The 16,665-nt window shown below is 43.1% G+C and overlaps 2 protein-coding genes across 5 annotated transcripts in view; one reads left to right on the forward strand and one right to left on the reverse strand.

Moving 5' to 3' along the window:
• The first annotated feature begins 359 nt into the window (after positions 1-359).
• On the forward strand, positions 360-6,689 carry LOC139563317 (eukaryotic translation initiation factor 3 subunit J-A-like). Its single transcript, XM_071381924.1, has 8 exons — positions 360-647; positions 795-886; positions 2,186-2,237; positions 4,185-4,276; positions 4,360-4,465; positions 4,558-4,734; positions 4,991-5,064; positions 5,311-6,689. The coding sequence occupies exons 1-8, from the start codon at positions 626-628 to the stop codon at positions 5,440-5,442; spliced, it is 747 nt and encodes a 248-aa protein (XP_071238025.1). The 5' UTR covers positions 360-625; the 3' UTR covers positions 5,443-6,689.
• A 147-nt stretch (positions 6,690-6,836) lies between these two features.
• LOC139563316 (cartilage intermediate layer protein 1-like) overlaps positions 6,837-16,665 on the reverse strand; it is a 47,544-nt gene continuing 37,715 nt past the window's right edge. For 2 of the 4 annotated variants that reach the window (XM_071381919.1, XM_071381923.1), the window contains 8 exons: positions 12,904-13,052; positions 11,629-11,694; positions 11,091-11,369; positions 10,762-10,959; positions 10,295-10,609; positions 10,097-10,205; positions 9,824-9,981; positions 6,837-9,629 (listed from right to left, as the gene is read on the reverse strand). In XM_071381919.1, coding sequence (XP_071238020.1) covers positions 7,279-9,629; positions 9,824-9,981; positions 10,097-10,205; positions 10,295-10,609; positions 10,762-10,959; positions 11,091-11,369; positions 11,629-11,694; positions 12,904-13,052 — 3,625 coding nt within the window. In that variant the 3' untranslated portion in view covers positions 6,837-7,278. Of the gene's footprint in view, positions 9,630-9,823; positions 9,982-10,096; positions 10,206-10,294; positions 10,610-10,761; positions 10,960-11,090; positions 11,370-11,628; positions 11,695-12,903; positions 13,053-14,168; positions 14,347-16,665 lie in introns of those variants that run through there. The other 2 variants (XM_071381922.1, XM_071381920.1) reach the window with 2 other exon arrangements.

Below are 16,665 nucleotides of genomic sequence, written 5' to 3' on the forward strand. Positions count from 1 at the left end.
AACAATTTACATGGTGTACTTTATAAAGGGTCTGTTAATGGTTTATAAGTAGTCCAGTAGACTACTTTCTAAAGTTGTGTTAAGTGTTACCAATATTTCTGTAACACCAAAATAATCTAGCCTATATAACACTCATTGCAAATCCTTTTGGGGTATTTACTCCAAGTATTGTAATTGCTGTGAGTTTTGTGTGAATACTCATGCATAAATGATTTCTAATAAAGAACTTCTACATTGTATTCCTTTAATTTAGATTTTTTTTGGTCAGCAAAATGTTTAGCCGAAAAACATGTTTAACATGGAGCTGTCAATCATCTCAGTTTAATTAAATTTCCTAAACAAAGTGGCAGGGTCATGGTGTTGAAGTTACAGATTATGCCTTTAATTAAATATTAAAATGTAAGATTGAGGGACAGTGCGATTCTTTTTTTTAACTCAAAAGGCATACTTTTCCAAAAGGCATACTTTTCAAGAAAGGGCTTTCCTTTCTTGAATTTTTTTTTTTAAAGAGAGCAGCAACTCCTAGCTTTGCAGAGCGGTAAAGCCTCGTTGTCTACTTTCTCCATCTGCTTTGCTGCTTTCAGTTCAGAGTTCTGTCAAACCCGCACACACACACACAGCCAAGATGGCGGATGCCGACGATTGGGGTGAGAAGAAAGTTAGAAATGATATCTTGTGACAGCTATATTTAGGGTTTTGGGAAAGATGTGTAACATTGTGATTGAGAATAGCTCGTTTATCGTTTTTGAACGTTTAAGATAACTGTTAGTTACCATTACAATGTGTATTTATAGACGCTGACAACTTCGAGACGGACGTCGCGCCGATCAAAAAGGCGGTAGTGCTGGACAAATGGGAAGGCGAAGACGAAGATGAAGATGTGAAGGTAACCAGACAACTAACTAACTAGCTAGCTAGTTACATGATAAAGGCCATATTTCAGGTCATAATTAACCCATTAGTTGTGTGTAACACAACACGCCTTGCTAGTTAGTCTGTGGTCATTAGCTAGCTAGCCGCCAACTAGCATAGCATTATCCACGTTTCTAGCTAGTTAGCGTTAACCGATATATCTTAGCTAGCTCGATCTTGTACAAGCTGTGAGGCCGCACATGTGAAAACTGTTGGTGTGTGTCTCTTGGTTCGAGCTGAGCATAGACTCATTCTCTGACACTTTTGTTTTTGAATTGATCTACGTTAGTTCCTTTTTGGGGGGTGTAGTTAGAAGCTAGCTAACGTTAGCTACTGAACTAGCTTTTTAGGTTAGCAGCTAACTTATCACATTAGTTCAGACCTAACTTGCTGACTGGCTAGCTTTAAGATAAACATTAATCATAATCTGACAGCGATTGGTCATTGAAGTCAGTTCAAGGCTTTGTTATACATTTGATAAATATGCACTTGAATGTAAGTTAGCTGGCTAACGTTGTCAATCTTCCCTGATGATATTATGATATTATGACTGAATTGAGCCTTACTACTAGATGCTTCCAACTATATGACATATGATAAAGGTAAAGTGTGTTTTCGAGAATCTTCAACAGACTTATCCCGTTGACTCATTTTCACCATGCATATCTAGAAAGTCATCTGAATGTATAGCGTTATTGTGGGATCATACAGCTGTGGAAAAAGCTAGTAAAGCAGTTACAATTGTTGACCATCGATTCTGTCGAGTATAGGTAGTGTTCAAGTCATATGGTGTATTCATGTCCCTAAAACAAGTCATATGGTGTATTCATGTCCCTAAAACAACACTTGATCAGTACAGTAGGCCCACAGTTGTTGTTTTTATTTTTTAACTAGGCAAGTCAGTTAAGAACAACTTATTTACAATGACGGCATACACTGAGAGAAACGTTCTGTGTTTTTTTGGGATAAGACTTGAGCTAGGTACTTGTCTTATTCCCTTATTAGGGCCTCAGTGGATATGAAACATTTGCCAAATATTGGTTGAAATGCTTTACATAACCACATTTTGTGATAATGTGGCTGTGACTGGTTCTGACTTGTCTTCTGATGTTTGATAATGCAGTTGGTCTCAACCTCAGATCTTGTTTATTTCCTTGAAAATTAAGTCAAGACCTACTCTAGACAAGTCCCAGAACCAACCACTTAACTACCCAGTAGTTAACTACCTCTCGTCACATCATTTGACTCATTCCTGTCTGTTCTCCCTCTGCAGGATAACTGGGATGATGAAGAGGAAGAGAAGAAAGCAGAGGCAAAGAAATCAGGTGCAGAAATATACAATTTACAACCAATGGTTTGAGAAAGTAGTGGCTGCAGCCTGTTGTCATATAATATGTTGATCTGCACATTAGAGGTCGATCGATTAATTGGAATGGCCGATTTCAAGTTTTCATAACAATCAGAAATTGGTTAAAAAAAATACACCTTTATTTAACTAGGCAAGTCAGTTAGGAACACATTCTTATTTTCAATGACGGCCTAGGAACGGTGGGTTAACTGCCTTGTTCAGGGGCAGAACGACAGATTTTTACCTTGTCAGCTCAGGGATTCAATCTTGCAACCTTACGGTTAACTAGTCCAACGCTCTAACCACCTGCCTCACGAGGAGCCCGCCTGTTACGCGAATGCAGTAAGAAGCCAAGGTAAGTTGCTAGCTAGCATTAAACTTATCTTATAAAAAACAATCAATCAATCATAATCACTAGTTATAACTACACATGGTTGATGATATTACTGGTTTATCTAGCGTGTCCTGCGTTGCATATAATCGGTGCAGTGCGCATTCGCGAAAAAGGACTGCCTTTGCTCCAACGTGTACCTAACCATAAACATCAATGCCTTTCTTAAAATCAATACACAGAAGTATATTATTTTTTTATACCTGCATATTTAGCTAAAAGAAATCCAGGTTAGCAGGCAATATTAACCAGGTGAAATTGTGTCACTTCTCTTGCGTTCATTGCACGCAGAGTCAGGGTATATGCAACAGTTTGGGCCGCCTGGCTCATTGTCAACTAATTTGCCACAATTTTACGTAATTATGACATAACATTGAAGGTTGTGCAATGTAACAGGAATATTTAGACTGATGGATGCCACCCGTTAGATAAAATACGGAACGGTTCCGTATTTCACTGAAAGAATAAATGTTTTGTTTTCGGATTCGACCATATTAATGACCTAAGGCTCGTATTTCTGTGTGTTATTATGTTATAATTAAGTCTATGATTTGATAGAGCAATCTGACTGAGCGAAGGTGGGCACCAGCAGGCTCGTAAGCATTCATTCAAACAACAGCACTTTCGTGCGTTTTCCCAGCAGCTCTGCTGTTTATGAATTCAAGCCTATCAACTCCTGAGATTAGGCTGCTGTAACCGATGTGAAATGGCTAGCTAGTTAGCGGGGTGCGCGCTAATAGCGTTTCAAATGTCACTCGCTCTGAGACTTGGAGTAGTTGTTCCCCTTGCTCTGCATGGGTAACGCTGCTTCGAGGGTGGCTGTTGTCGATGTGTTCCTGGTTCGAGCCCAGGGAGTGGCGAGGAGAGGGATGGAAGCTATACTGTTACACTGGCAATACTAAAGTGCCTATAAGAACATCCAATAGTCAAAGGTATATGAAATACAAATGGTATAGAGAGAAATAGTCTTATAATAACTACAACCTAAAACTTCTTACCTGGGAATATTGAAGACTCATGTTAAAAGGAACCACCAGCTTTCATATGTTCTCATGTTCACGAGCAAGGAACTTAAACGTTAGCTTTCTTACATGGCACATATTGCACTTTTACTTTCTTCTCCAACACTGTGTTTTTGCATTATTTAAACCAAATTGAACATGTTTCATTATTTATTTGAGGCTAAATTGATTTTATTGATGTATTATATTAAGTTAAAATAAGTGTTCATTCAGTATTGATGTAATTGTCATTATTACAAATACATTTTTTTTTTAAATGGCCGATTAATCGGTATTGGCTTTTTTTGTCCTCCAATAATCGGTATCGGCGTTAAAATCATAATAGGTCGACCTCTACTGCACATAACTGTATATATTTTTGTGAATAAATCACAAACATTTTCTTGCATCATACTGGCTGCTGCCATGTCTTTTTATTATTGGGTAGTGGCTGAAAATATGTGTACTTCAACTTGATTTGATGGTGGTTTCTGTTCCAGAGGTTTGCTGTAACGTTGCTTTTTTATTTCAGAGGCCAAAGTGTCTGAGAAGAAAAAACTGGCCGAAAAAATAAAGGAGAAAGAAAACCGGCTAAGGAAGAAGCAACAAGAGCTGAAAAAGAATGTGAGTTTTGGAAATGTTGGATTAACCTTACAGTTCTGAATCTTTTCTCTCTTATGAATCCTTTACTTTTTTCTTGTTGATAGTTGGATGAAGAGGAAGAGCTTACACCCGAACAACAGCTAGCAGAAAAGTTGGAAGTCCAGAAGATGCAGGAGGAAGCAGACTTGGAGCTGGCAAAAGAGGCGTTTGGTAAGGTCCTGGAATATCCTGTCAGGTTTAACCCACTAGCCAGCCATACTGTTATTGTGTGTTCTCATTAGTTTTTGTCCTTGTCATTTCAGGAATTTCAGGGGGTAGTACCACAAACAATGTTTCTGGAATTGAAGCCATGTGCCCATCTTCTAAAGAGGACTTCACAGAGTTTGAAAATCTGCTGAAAGTGAAGATATTACAGTATGAAACATCAGTGCATTATTCAAGCTTCTTGGAGTCGTTGTTTCGGGAGCTTTGTATTTCATGTGAGTTCAACATCCTTCATGAATTTTGATACATGAAACATGCTTTATTATTTAGTGTGTTTTAGTTTTGTGTACTTATTACCTTAAAACAAATGCCAAACTACATGTCATAAATACCTCATGTCGAGATATGTTTATATACATAAGCCATTCAACAAGGGTTTGACTTGACATATTTGGAGTTCACTAACATTCAGGCTCAACCGTTGTGATAACGTATTAACGTGTCTAAACTAAATGTTCTGTTTCTACACAGTGGAAGTTGAAGACTTAAAGAAAATCAGCTCTTCCCTGACAGTGCTACTTAATGAAAAACAGAAGCAAGAAAAGGTAAGTTGTTGACCGTCTTATTCATGCTGAACAAAAATGATGTCATCCTTCTGGAGTTTTCTTCATGAATTGTAGTTCTCCTTACGTTCAGTGGAGGGAGCCCTCTACCAGTACCTCCATATTGCATTTCATTGGACTCTGCTCAAGGAACTAATTTACACCCTGGTTACCCCATTTACATGAATATTCACTCAATTCACTTTGTTTGTTTGTAGCAATGATTTAAGTTTTGTTTTGGTTCCACAGGCAATCAAAGGCAAAAAGAAGAAGAAAGGAGTTGTACTTGGTGGCGGTATGAAAGCCAAGGGGAAAGATGACCTTGCAGACTATGGAGAATTCGATGGTGGCTACACCCAAGACTATGATGACTTCATGTGACGACAGCTATATCCCCACTGCCCTTTCACCCTTTAACCCTCAGAAATGCAGCTGTACTTCTCATGCTATCCAGTGTCATCCTGGAAAAACCTGAACAATGTGTCGCCCTTTCATTTTGCTTCAATGATCCAAGGGACTATACAGGGAGCATCCAGTACCAACACTTCTGTTATTACATATCGAAATTGCCTTTTCTCTCATTCAGCCTCCAAACTTCATAAAGATACAAAACACAGTGAAAAATACTTTACAAGCTGTATGTGATTTGTAGAGCACGTTTTTGATTTAGAGAAATTATATGCTCATGTCAAATTCCAGTTGCTACTGCAGTGACATCTAAACAAATTAGGTTCTATGCAAATCATTTCACCCAGAATGTCTATAAATATAGGTATTTCACTTTACCTGTCGATGGGTTTCTTACAGGAAAGTATATAGTATCTATAACGTTGGTTGCCAAATACACATGTTATCTTTATCCATCGAAAGTTGCGTTCATGCTTTGAAACTGACACTACATGTTTAGTAGTTGATTTTACAGGGGGCTTATGCATTCACTGTAAAAACGGATAGACAAGTGTAATGCATTTTAGAGTTGGGCGGTATCTAGATTTTCATACCATCATACTGGTCCTGTACGCTCAAAATACATTTTAAGCGGCAGGGATTTATCCAGGAGGGACTTGATTGTCTCTGCTGTAACCAAGAAGCTTGATCTTGCAAGTTAGCAAACCAAATGTATAGCTGGAGATAATTTATTTGGCATGTCTAAGATGTATTGAAAATCATACTGTCTGTATTTCAAAAGTATATGGTTTACCGCCCAATCCGAATTAATTTTACAATAGATGTGACTCAAACCTCATGGCCATCCTCTGGATACATCTCTTGAATATCCTTGAACAGTTGAAGCAAGAGTGATTTTAGTTAATTCGTGTGCATGACAAACAGGGAATTTGCTCATCAATTACTAATGCAGATAAAATTGTGATCTGGCATGTTCTCACACAACTGGTCTCCTTAACATTGCTTCTGCAGGCTTGTATCAAGTGAGACGAGGGGGCTTATGGGCTGACCTTAGTGTCTTCATACTGGTAGAAAGGGACATGTTTGATCCTATTTTCTAACATTTGGTAGTTTTCAAATTGTTAAGGAAATTGGAAATGGTGTACAATATACCACAAAAGATGACCAGCTCTTCAGTGTTTTATATGCATCTAATTTAATAAAATCACTGGTCTAAATGATCCAATTTCTCAACTTTTTTTTTTAACCTGAATTCACTGACCCTTGTGGCTTTCGTGAATTAGAAGTAGCTTGTCTGTAGTGTGCGCTTCACAATGGTGTCAGCTGTGTTGTGAATGTGCCAACAAAGAGGAATCAGCAATCCAACATGTTCTCAGGTTGTTCTTGTTTTATTTGGGGCGTGGTGTCTTCATCACAGGTTACATTCTTGAATGGCATGTGTAATAAATATCCCATTATTTACAATTTCAAGTAGTAAATATTAATCACACCACAGTTTAAGAAAATACATTATTTGCAGTAACATTAAAATCTCAATGTTCCCTGGGTGATACCTGTGTTATAGATAACAAAATATTTGTTCAGTTATGAATTTATGGTTATGGGCCTTACAATTGATAAACATATTTCAGTAACAAATCAAATGTTATTACAAACCTTACATTATGAAGACAAAAAACCTGTGTATCTTTACTAAAGGGCTAAAATATATACATTTGAATCCCATCACCAATACCCACTTTCTTTAGTGATTTGCCAACATGTCTGATGTGATTGTGATGTGGAGACCCTGATCTGTAGTGCTGTGCTTTAGCCTGAGGTGCGTGTGGCGGTGGGATTCCGAGTACTGCGTCTACGGCTGTTGCGGAGTGCGTTGGCTCCTGCTCTCTGCTTCCTGCCTCGGCCATCCCTCACTGCACTCGCCAGAGACTGCCCGGGGGAGTTCTGCAGAGCCTGGAACACGCTTTGACGGGTCACCTCACGGTTGCCACAGGTAAAGGTAAGTGCCACTCCCTCGTTGCTCTTCATGACACGGGAAGTGCCGTCAGAGGTGCCATCAAAGCAGCGTCCCAGTGCTATCTCTTTAGCTGTGCGGGGGTCCTGGTCTGTCACTGTGTAGATGCCATAGTTGTGGCCCAGAGGGTCCAGTGGTGCCAGCATTGTGAACTCATTGGTGTCGTTGTTGACGGCTAGAGGCAGGTGATTAATCAGGTACTCCTGAAGCATGGAGTTGACGTTGTCCCTCTTACAGCTGCCCTGAGGGATCACCTTCACCAGAGTGCGGTCCGCTCGGTCCTGGTCGTAGAGCATGCCGCTGCACTTGAACTCCAGGCACACAGCAGAGACGGTGGACTGGTCCATGTCGCGGATGCTGCGGGTGTCGCGGAGGCCATACAGTTGGCCAACGGTCTTGGGGTGAGTGCCGCCCTGGTTTCGGGAGCGCATGTTGATCTCATGGGGACCATTGATCTTGACCTTGACATAGCAGGCTCGGTACTCCATGGGCTTGGGCCACCAGCTCAGGTAGTCTTCTGTCCAGCTCATAGGATCGTCTTCGTTGAAAGGCACTGTGTTGTAGTCGTAGCGATCTCCCTCCACTCTAGTGAAGCGGAAGTGACCTGCAGTAAATGGGGCTTCCTCACACTCTTTCAGTTGGTCAAATGAGTACACCGGTCCGTTGAGCTCTTCAGCTGTGTTTGGGCTGGGCTTGGCCACATTGATGCTGAAGGCTGACTTCTTTAACCTGGGGTCATTGTGGTCTGACCGTCTGTAGTTCAGCTTGCCCAGGTATGGCTGAGGGACTCCAATGATGTTGGGGTTAAACTTGGGAGCAGATGGGACTGCCTCGAGTTCTTCTCCTCCCATGTTGGCCATGACGTGGGCAGAATATGCGTCAACTTTCTGGTCGTCGCAGAAGGCAGGCAGACAGGCACCATTGGGGCCAGTGATGACGCTGTCAAAGCGTCCCCAGGCACGAGGGTTGGAGGAGTAACCTGCAGTGGGCTCCATGTTGATCAGGGTCACCACCACTCCCTCTACCTGCTCGCTGGCCATGAAGCGATCGCTGCGGAAGCCTCGCACCTTGATGTAACACCTCCTGTTCTCTGGGACGTCCAGGTTAAACAGCCTCCTCTCTCTGATCTCCATGTTCCCAATGAGGAAGGTCCTCTCTTCCCTTTTACCACGTTGCTTCTTCTCCATCTGGAAGCTCCCCTCCTCCTCCCACATGCCTGTATCGGGGTTCAAGGACCACAGCTTCATGGTGTCCAGGTGCTCAGGCATTTTCACCTGTGTTGAATCCATTTTCACCTTCACCTCTCCGGCGTTCAGTGGTTCTCCGGCCTCCTCGTCCCTGAAGTCGACTGAGAACATACCGTAGGTTCTCAGGGGCAAGGTGTCACCCTCATCTCCTACGAAGTTGAGGTCACTCTGTGCGGCTGCTGCTGTGGACACGTCTCTAGCGTCCAGAAAAGTGATGCTAGCCTTCACATTACCGACAAATACTTCTCCACTCTGCTTGTAGAAAGAGTTGGGTGGGATCTGGATCTCAGCAATAGGATCCTGGCCCTCCACCTCTCCCAGCTGAAGAGTGTTGAGCTCTGTTGAGCTGATGGTCACTGGTTCCTTCTTCCTCAAAAGCTTGATCTCATGGTAGACGGCGCCCCCTTTGGTGTTGAATGGAAGAACCTTGGTGGTGTTGACGAACTTATCCATGTTGTCCACAAAGGTCATCACCAGCCTCTCAGTGTCAAGGGGGACCTGGATGGAGAAGGTGCCTTTGTAGCCTGTGCGGCTGACTCTGGCTCCATTGATATAGACGTGACCAAATCTCATGGGCTCCCCAGTGTCTGCAGCCACAGCCCGCCCACGCACAATGACTTTGGTCTCCACACACTTCTGGCAGCCACATTCGGTCACCACCATGGTGGGGAGCTCATAGCCCTGGCATTTCAGTTGTTTCTTCTCCATCTTTGCCACCCCACAGCAGTATGCCACTGAGTCTTTGCACCTGATTCCATTGTCCAGCTGTCCTGCACAAGTCCCTGAGTGGCACTTTCCTACGTTATAATAGAGTGAGTCGGTGCTGTTTTGATAGCAGTCATGAGGTAAGCGAATAAGGTAGGAGTCGGGTTTTGAGTTACATGAAGGTTGATCTTTACCTGTGAGGAGAAAGGGGTAGAAAAAAGACCAACCCATATTAAAAGATTTACAATCTGATTATACAATGGAATTATTTTGAGAAAATCAATGCCCTTTCATTCTCCATCTGATCATTGACTGATGTCATGCTAATGGCTGTTCACATAGTAAATATGAATGTGTGAATATCAACCGTGGTGCTTTGTGATCAGACCTAAGACTGTGACTATGGCAGGTTTGGACTTGATGGCCCCAGCCTGGTTGCTGGCTCTGCAGTAGTACTCCCCAGTCTGCTCCATGCTCAGGTTTCTTAAGACCAGCGTGCTGTCATAGTTCAGCTGCTTCCTGTCCAGCAGGCTGCCGTTGTGAAACCTACCGAGTCACAGAAGACTGTTGAACACTATACCCAGCAAAAACGGTTTGATTTTGATATGGTGTATATATATATAACATTTTTCAAGCTGTCATTACAGATCCATTGGCTTACCACTGGTACTCTTCTGGCTCTGGTGATCCACCCACTTTGCAGCAGAGAGCAGCTGTCTGGCCCTCTCTTCTGGCCTTGTTCTCAGGGTTCTTCACCACATGGAGCTTCTCTGAGGGATCACATTACAGTGTCTGAGACCAATGTAAAACAGAAATGTAACAATGTCAGCTTTAATTTCTTTTTTTGTGGCCATTTTACCTGCTCTTTTCAGCATGATACTGAGGACAGAGGTGTGTTCGGTGCCGTGGGGCACAGTGACAGTGTGAGGGGCGTGGTTCCGCAGCTGGACGGTCAGTGTGGCGTTGCCGTCGGGACAGATCCCTGGGATGCGGAAGTGTCCATTGTGGTCAGTGAGGGTGAGGAGTTTGGAGCTGGGGCCGAAGCGGAGGATGGTGGCCCCTGGGGCAGGGAGACCTCCAGCACCGCGGACAGAGCCCAGTACAATGTGGTCCTGACACATACAGGCGTCACACTCCGCATTCACCCTACCCATCTCACAGTGCAGTGTGCAACCTGGAACAAAAGCAGCAATACAGTTTAGCGTGTCAGACAGTGACTTTGTACATTGGTTTAGATTTCTAGAATAAAATGCTTATGGTACTCTGACATTACAGAAGTTTCCATCATATTTAATAGCTGTAATGGAGATGCTGAGAGCGACTCACCAGTCCCAGGGCATTCAGGTCCTTTGCAGGCTCTACCCTCCACTGTAGGTCCGCTGCACTGCTTATCCCACTGCTTAGGCTGGGACTGGCATTTCCTGGAGCGCACCTGCATTGCCACCTGACCACACTTGGCAGAGCAATGGCTCCAGTCTGACCAAGGACCCCAGGCATCCTGAGAGCCTTCTGACCCAGTGTTGCCTGATTGAAAACAGGTTTTCACTCCATTACAAAAGACAGATATAATTGCAGTAGATAGAAATGTTTTATTTGACGTAATACAGTAGCTACTTCTCAACTGTATTTAAAGTAGGGCTCCCAGCCACACATACCAGACTGACCTTTAGGGCACAGGAAGCGCACAGCGTAGTTGGAGCAGTTGCGGCCAGGGGCCTGCTCAGCGTTGGCGCACCAGAAGCCCAGGGTAGGATCTGCGTGGATCTTCTCCCCCGTGTTGCGAGCGGGGATCCAGTCAGTGGTGCGAGCCTCCAGGGCCCGGGGGACGTCACACACCCGCGCACGGTAGTAGAAACGGATAGCATCCAACTGCTCATAGTCTCCTCGACCTCCAGGGTGGTCCACGTTGAACCAAGTGGTCCACTCATAGTTATCTGGACACAGAATGTCGCACAATGAATACTACTTCAGAATGTTAGTGTTTCCTCTTTGGCCATAAAACAATGACATTACATTGTTTAGCTCTTTTCGCTGCTGCTGTAAACATAACTGGTGCCTTTGGGCTGTAATTCTGAAAGTTATACTTCTTCATACCATATTATTACATAGACATTAACCAGACTGAAAGCCACAAGCTGGACTTAATGCCACAGTCGTGACAATTGTGTAAAGAGATGTATTTTGGGATGTTACCTTCAGAGTGGTACACTGCAGGGTTGTTTTGTCTCGCAACTCTCAAACTGTCTCTCCTCCATGTTCCTGTAAACCATCACACACACCTCACGATGACTCAGGATTGACCTGTTGTGACATCACTGACCAATGCCTTAATGCTGACCGGACTGGCCAAACCTCAGACCAGACAGACCAAACCTCTGGCTATTTCTTCCTAGAGTAGTCTGGCCACCCGTAAAGCAATGGGAAAGAATCTGTATCTTTCAAATCGTTCAACTTTTCAACTATACTCTGAGTCACGGAACAATATATTACAACTTTGACTTTCTCTTCATGTTATGCCACACTCTAATCTCTTTCTGGTGATTTGCCCTGTGTACTTTGGAAATATAATGAATTGCTCCAACACATGAATGTGCCAATGGCATTTCAAAGTGGTCAAGGAAATATGTTGTGGACCAACAGTGAAAAGGCTACTAGAGTTGATTTCTTTTCCATTTATGTCCCATCGTTACTCTCAGCTGCAAACAATCAACTGCTTTGTACTAATGTCACTGATCCCAAGAGATTGATACTCATTATTCATTCTCATTGCTGTGTAATTTACAGACTGACTTTTGTAGTGTACAGTGTTACATAATGCACATTTGGACATTTCCCAGACCATTGCATTTACAGTACCCACCAAACGCTATAATCGTTCTGAGTTCACATTGGGGCTCAGTATAAACATGCTACTGGCACGTATTTGTGTGGCCAATTGCAGACAGGTGTCTCCTTAGCCTGGTGCTTATACATATCCCGCCTACTTAAGGATGTGGAGCAGAATCAGTAATGGGGACATGCAACAATATGCCTCTGTTTACTAATGGTTTGGGAGAATATGGAGCACAGGCTTCTGCAGAGTCAGAAGATCACCAGGCTGCTGTCAATGTCCAAAGGAGACCTCTGTTCTGACTTCTCAAATTGACATGAGATAATACTCTCAACTGTATTTATTTATTTATTTTATTTCACCTTTATTTAACCAGGTAGGCAAGTTGAGAACACGTAATGAAATGATCAATGATAATCGAATTTCCACATACAGGATATCATCCTGGTTTACGTTTTGACACATGTTGAAAAAAATGTAAAAGTTTTCCAGTTGAAATAATAGTTACAATTCCCAACCCGAGCTGTGTGTGTGTTCTTGTGTGTGTGTGTGTTAGGGATGTGTGTACATGTTAGGGATGTGTGTGTGTGTATTGGGGACAGTAAGAATGTAAATAGTAAATGCTAATGAAGACCAACCTTGTGCCGTAGTGGTGACTCCCAGAGCTAGGAGGAGAGCCCATGTTGACAGGCAGCACATCCTGGCACGCTGCTGTTGCCTCTGACCTGTGACCTTGTGGTAATGACCTTCACACGCCAGAATAGTCCACCAACACCTCCAGCAACTCCTGTAGAGGGAAAATGTAAATACTTACCCAGAATCATTGCTGGCAGATTATCACAAACAAAAACAGTAAAGTGTAACTTTGTGTTACACAGTATTACATTTAATAATTTTATTTTCTATTGCATATGATTCCATGGATGGAATATTAGGTATTTTAAATATCTCAAACATATCAAGTAGAGGACCTCCACCAAAGGAGGCTGGAAGGAGGAGCTATAGGAGGATGGGCTCATTGTAATGGCTGGAATGGAATAAATGGAAAGGTATCAAACATATGGAAACTACGTTTGACTCTGTTCTATTAATGGCATTCCAGCCATTACAATGAGACGGTCCTCCTATAACTCCTCCCACCAGCCTCCACTGATCTACAACCCGGTCACAGTTATTAAATGCATATTTTCACTGAGGAGATTTTTTAAAAACATACAGTATATTGGTGGTTAAATACCCCAAGCAGAATGACACATTTATCAAATAAAACATCCCTATTTTTTATCCTTCTCACTCAGGTCTCCAGGAGGGACACTAGAGGCGGGTGCAGAAACATACAGAATGAAAGAACATTATGGATGTGCAGAACCCCTCTCAAATGACACATCTGTGCTAGCCATCACTTGGTGTCAAGGGAACACTAAAACGTTTCTGCATCCATTCACCAAGCACAGGGCTACACAAGCCAAATAGAAAACACACGCACACAAGCACACTTACATACACAAATGATATCCCATGAAAAGCCACGCACACTTTTACTTATTTCCATGAACAGGCTACCTCCTTGCACAATCACACACAAACACTCATAGCTACACACATACAAGCTGAAACCTATTGTCTTTCAATACGTCAAACTGTCTTTCAAGTTCACACAGACTAACGAGAATGTCTTACATTATTTTATGAAATGTCTGAACTCACAAATGTGCATATATTGAACAATTTTATATCATCAATAAAGCAACACTCAAAGAACAGAAGCTGAACTCGCTTCAGCACCCCCAAATCATCTGTAAAAAATCTGTCTGTTGAAAGAACAACGTTAACAGTAAAGTTCAAAGATGGGTCAACAGGGAACGAGAGGGAAAGAGAAGGTGGCTATGGATCTCAGTCTTACCCTGTGAGTATCTCTGTATAGTAGTGTTCAGTAGTCTCTCTCCTTCCTGTATGCAGGGTGCTGTGTCTGTGCTGACTGTCCTGCTGCTCTCTCTCTTATATAGCTCAGTGCAGAGCCCAGGGGTCGGATCTGTGCTATTCACAGGAAGCCAGCTGAGAGCGTGAAGACTGGAGACCACAAGTACGACTGAGCCCACCGTCTGCTGCTGCTTCTGTGAAGGTAGGGGGCTTACTGTAACCTTCTGCTGTACCTCTGTGTCTATAGATGAGGATACCCAGGTCTAGACATAAGGGAGAATCAGTCAGATGGGTCATCATTTTAAGTGGACATGGAACCTAGTTAAAGCTGGAATCTGTTGCCCTTTACACTTCTACCAGTCTACGGGTTGAAAATGGCAGATTTGGGCACTGATAAACGCCTAAATTGGAACCCAGTATCTTTACAGTAACATGCTATACATGACGTCAGAGCTATTCTATACATGACGTCAGAGCTCTCTACAGAGACTCTGTATTTTGAAAGATGAGACGTTGAGGATGATAATAAGTACTGCTTTGAAGTCATACAAGCAAGCCAATCACCCGTGAGTCCAAGTGTGCAGTTCACATTTCCATCAGTGTCAACGTTTATGATCTCTGTGTTTGATGTACAGTTACAAGATGACATGGAGTCATACTCTCGGTTGTTCTGAACATGTTTGTCTATTGTGAAGAAAATTGATCTCAACACGCATGCACTCTTGACCCCTTTCTATGCGCACCAAAATGATGATCTGTTTCCCTGAATTGCAATGTGAAAGCGTAAAACTGTAAGATCATATTTTATAACTTAGCTAGTCATGTTGGCAATAGAACAAGCTTTTAAATTAGGCCCACCTGACCCAGATGACAGCAACAACAGTAATGTGCTTGCTCTAGTTCCTCAATGGCACAGCTAGGAGAGCAAAAAAAAAGCACCTTATAGTTGAAGACTCTTTTTTAAGTCATGAAAGCGCATTGAAATTACTTGGGAACTGTGTACACTTTGGAGAGGTGTGTGGCCACTTGGAGACACCAGTTAGTCTGAGTCCTCTGGCAGAAGTTCCGGCGCCGGAAAAGAGATGGCCGCCTCGCTTCGCGTTCCTTGGAAAATATGCAGTATTTTGTTTTTTTATGTGTTATTTCTTACATCGGTACCCCAGGTAATCTTAGGTTTCATTACATACAGTCGGGAGGAACTACTGAATATACGATTAACGTCAACTCATCATCGTTCCTACCAGGAATATGACTTTCCCGAAACGGATCCAGTGTTTTGCCTTCCACCCAATACAATGGATCTGATCCCAGCCGGCGACCCTGTGCGACGCCGTAAAAGGGGCAAACGAGGCGGTCTCGTGGTCAGGCTTCGGAGACGGGCACATCGCGCTCCACTCCCTAGCATACTACTCGCCAATGTCCAGTCTCTTGACAATAAGGTTGATGAAATCCGAGCACGGGTAGCATTCCAGAGAGACATCAGGGATTGCAACGTGCTCTGCTTCACGGAAACATGGCTAACTCAAGAGACGCTAACGGAGTCGGTGCAGCCAGCTGGTTTCTTCATGCATCGCGCCGACAGAAACAAACATCTTTCTGGTAAGAAGAGGGGCGGGGGGGTATGCCTTATGATTAACGAGACGTGGTGTGATCATCATAACAACACACAGGAACTCAAGTCATTCTGTTCACCTGATCTAGAACTCCTCACAATCAAATGTCGACCGCATTATCTACCAAGGGAATTCTCTTCAATCATAATCACAGCCGTATATATTCCCCCCCAAGCAGACACATCGATGGCCCTGAACGAACTTTATCTGACTCTTTGTAAACTGGAAACCACACACCCTGAGGCTGCATTCATCGTAGCTGGGGATTTTAACAAGGCTAATCTAAAAACAAAACTCCCTAAATTCTATCAGCATATCGATTGTGCTACCAGGGCTGGAAAAACCCTAGATCATTGTTATACTAATTTCCGCGACGCATATAAGGCCCTCCCCCGCCCCCCTTTCGGAAAAGCTGACCACGACTCCATTTTGTTGATTCCAGCCTACAAACAGAAACTAAAACAACAAGCTCCCGCGCTCAGGTCTGTTCAACGCTGGTCCGACCAATCTGAATCCACGCTTCAAGACTGCTTCGATCACGCGGATTGGAATATGTTCCGCATTGCGTCCAACAACAATATTGACGAATATGCTGATTCGGTGAGCGAGTTCATTAGGAAGTGCATTGACGATGTCGTACCCACAGCAACGATTAAAACATTCCCAAACCAGAAACCGTGGATTGACGGCAGCATTCGCGTGAAACTGAAAGCGCGAACCACTGCTTTTAACCAGGGCAAGGTGACCGGAAGCATGACCGAATACAAACAGTGTAGCTATTCTCTCCGCAAGGCAATCAAACAGGCTAAGTCCCAGTACAGAGACAAAATCGAGTCGCAATTCAACAGCTCAGACACAAGAGGTATG

The sequence above is a fragment of the Salvelinus alpinus genome, chromosome 33 (assembly GCF_045679555.1).
Source record: "Salvelinus alpinus chromosome 33, SLU_Salpinus.1, whole genome shotgun sequence".
Classification (NCBI taxonomy): domain Eukaryota; kingdom Metazoa; phylum Chordata; class Actinopteri; order Salmoniformes; family Salmonidae; genus Salvelinus; species Salvelinus alpinus.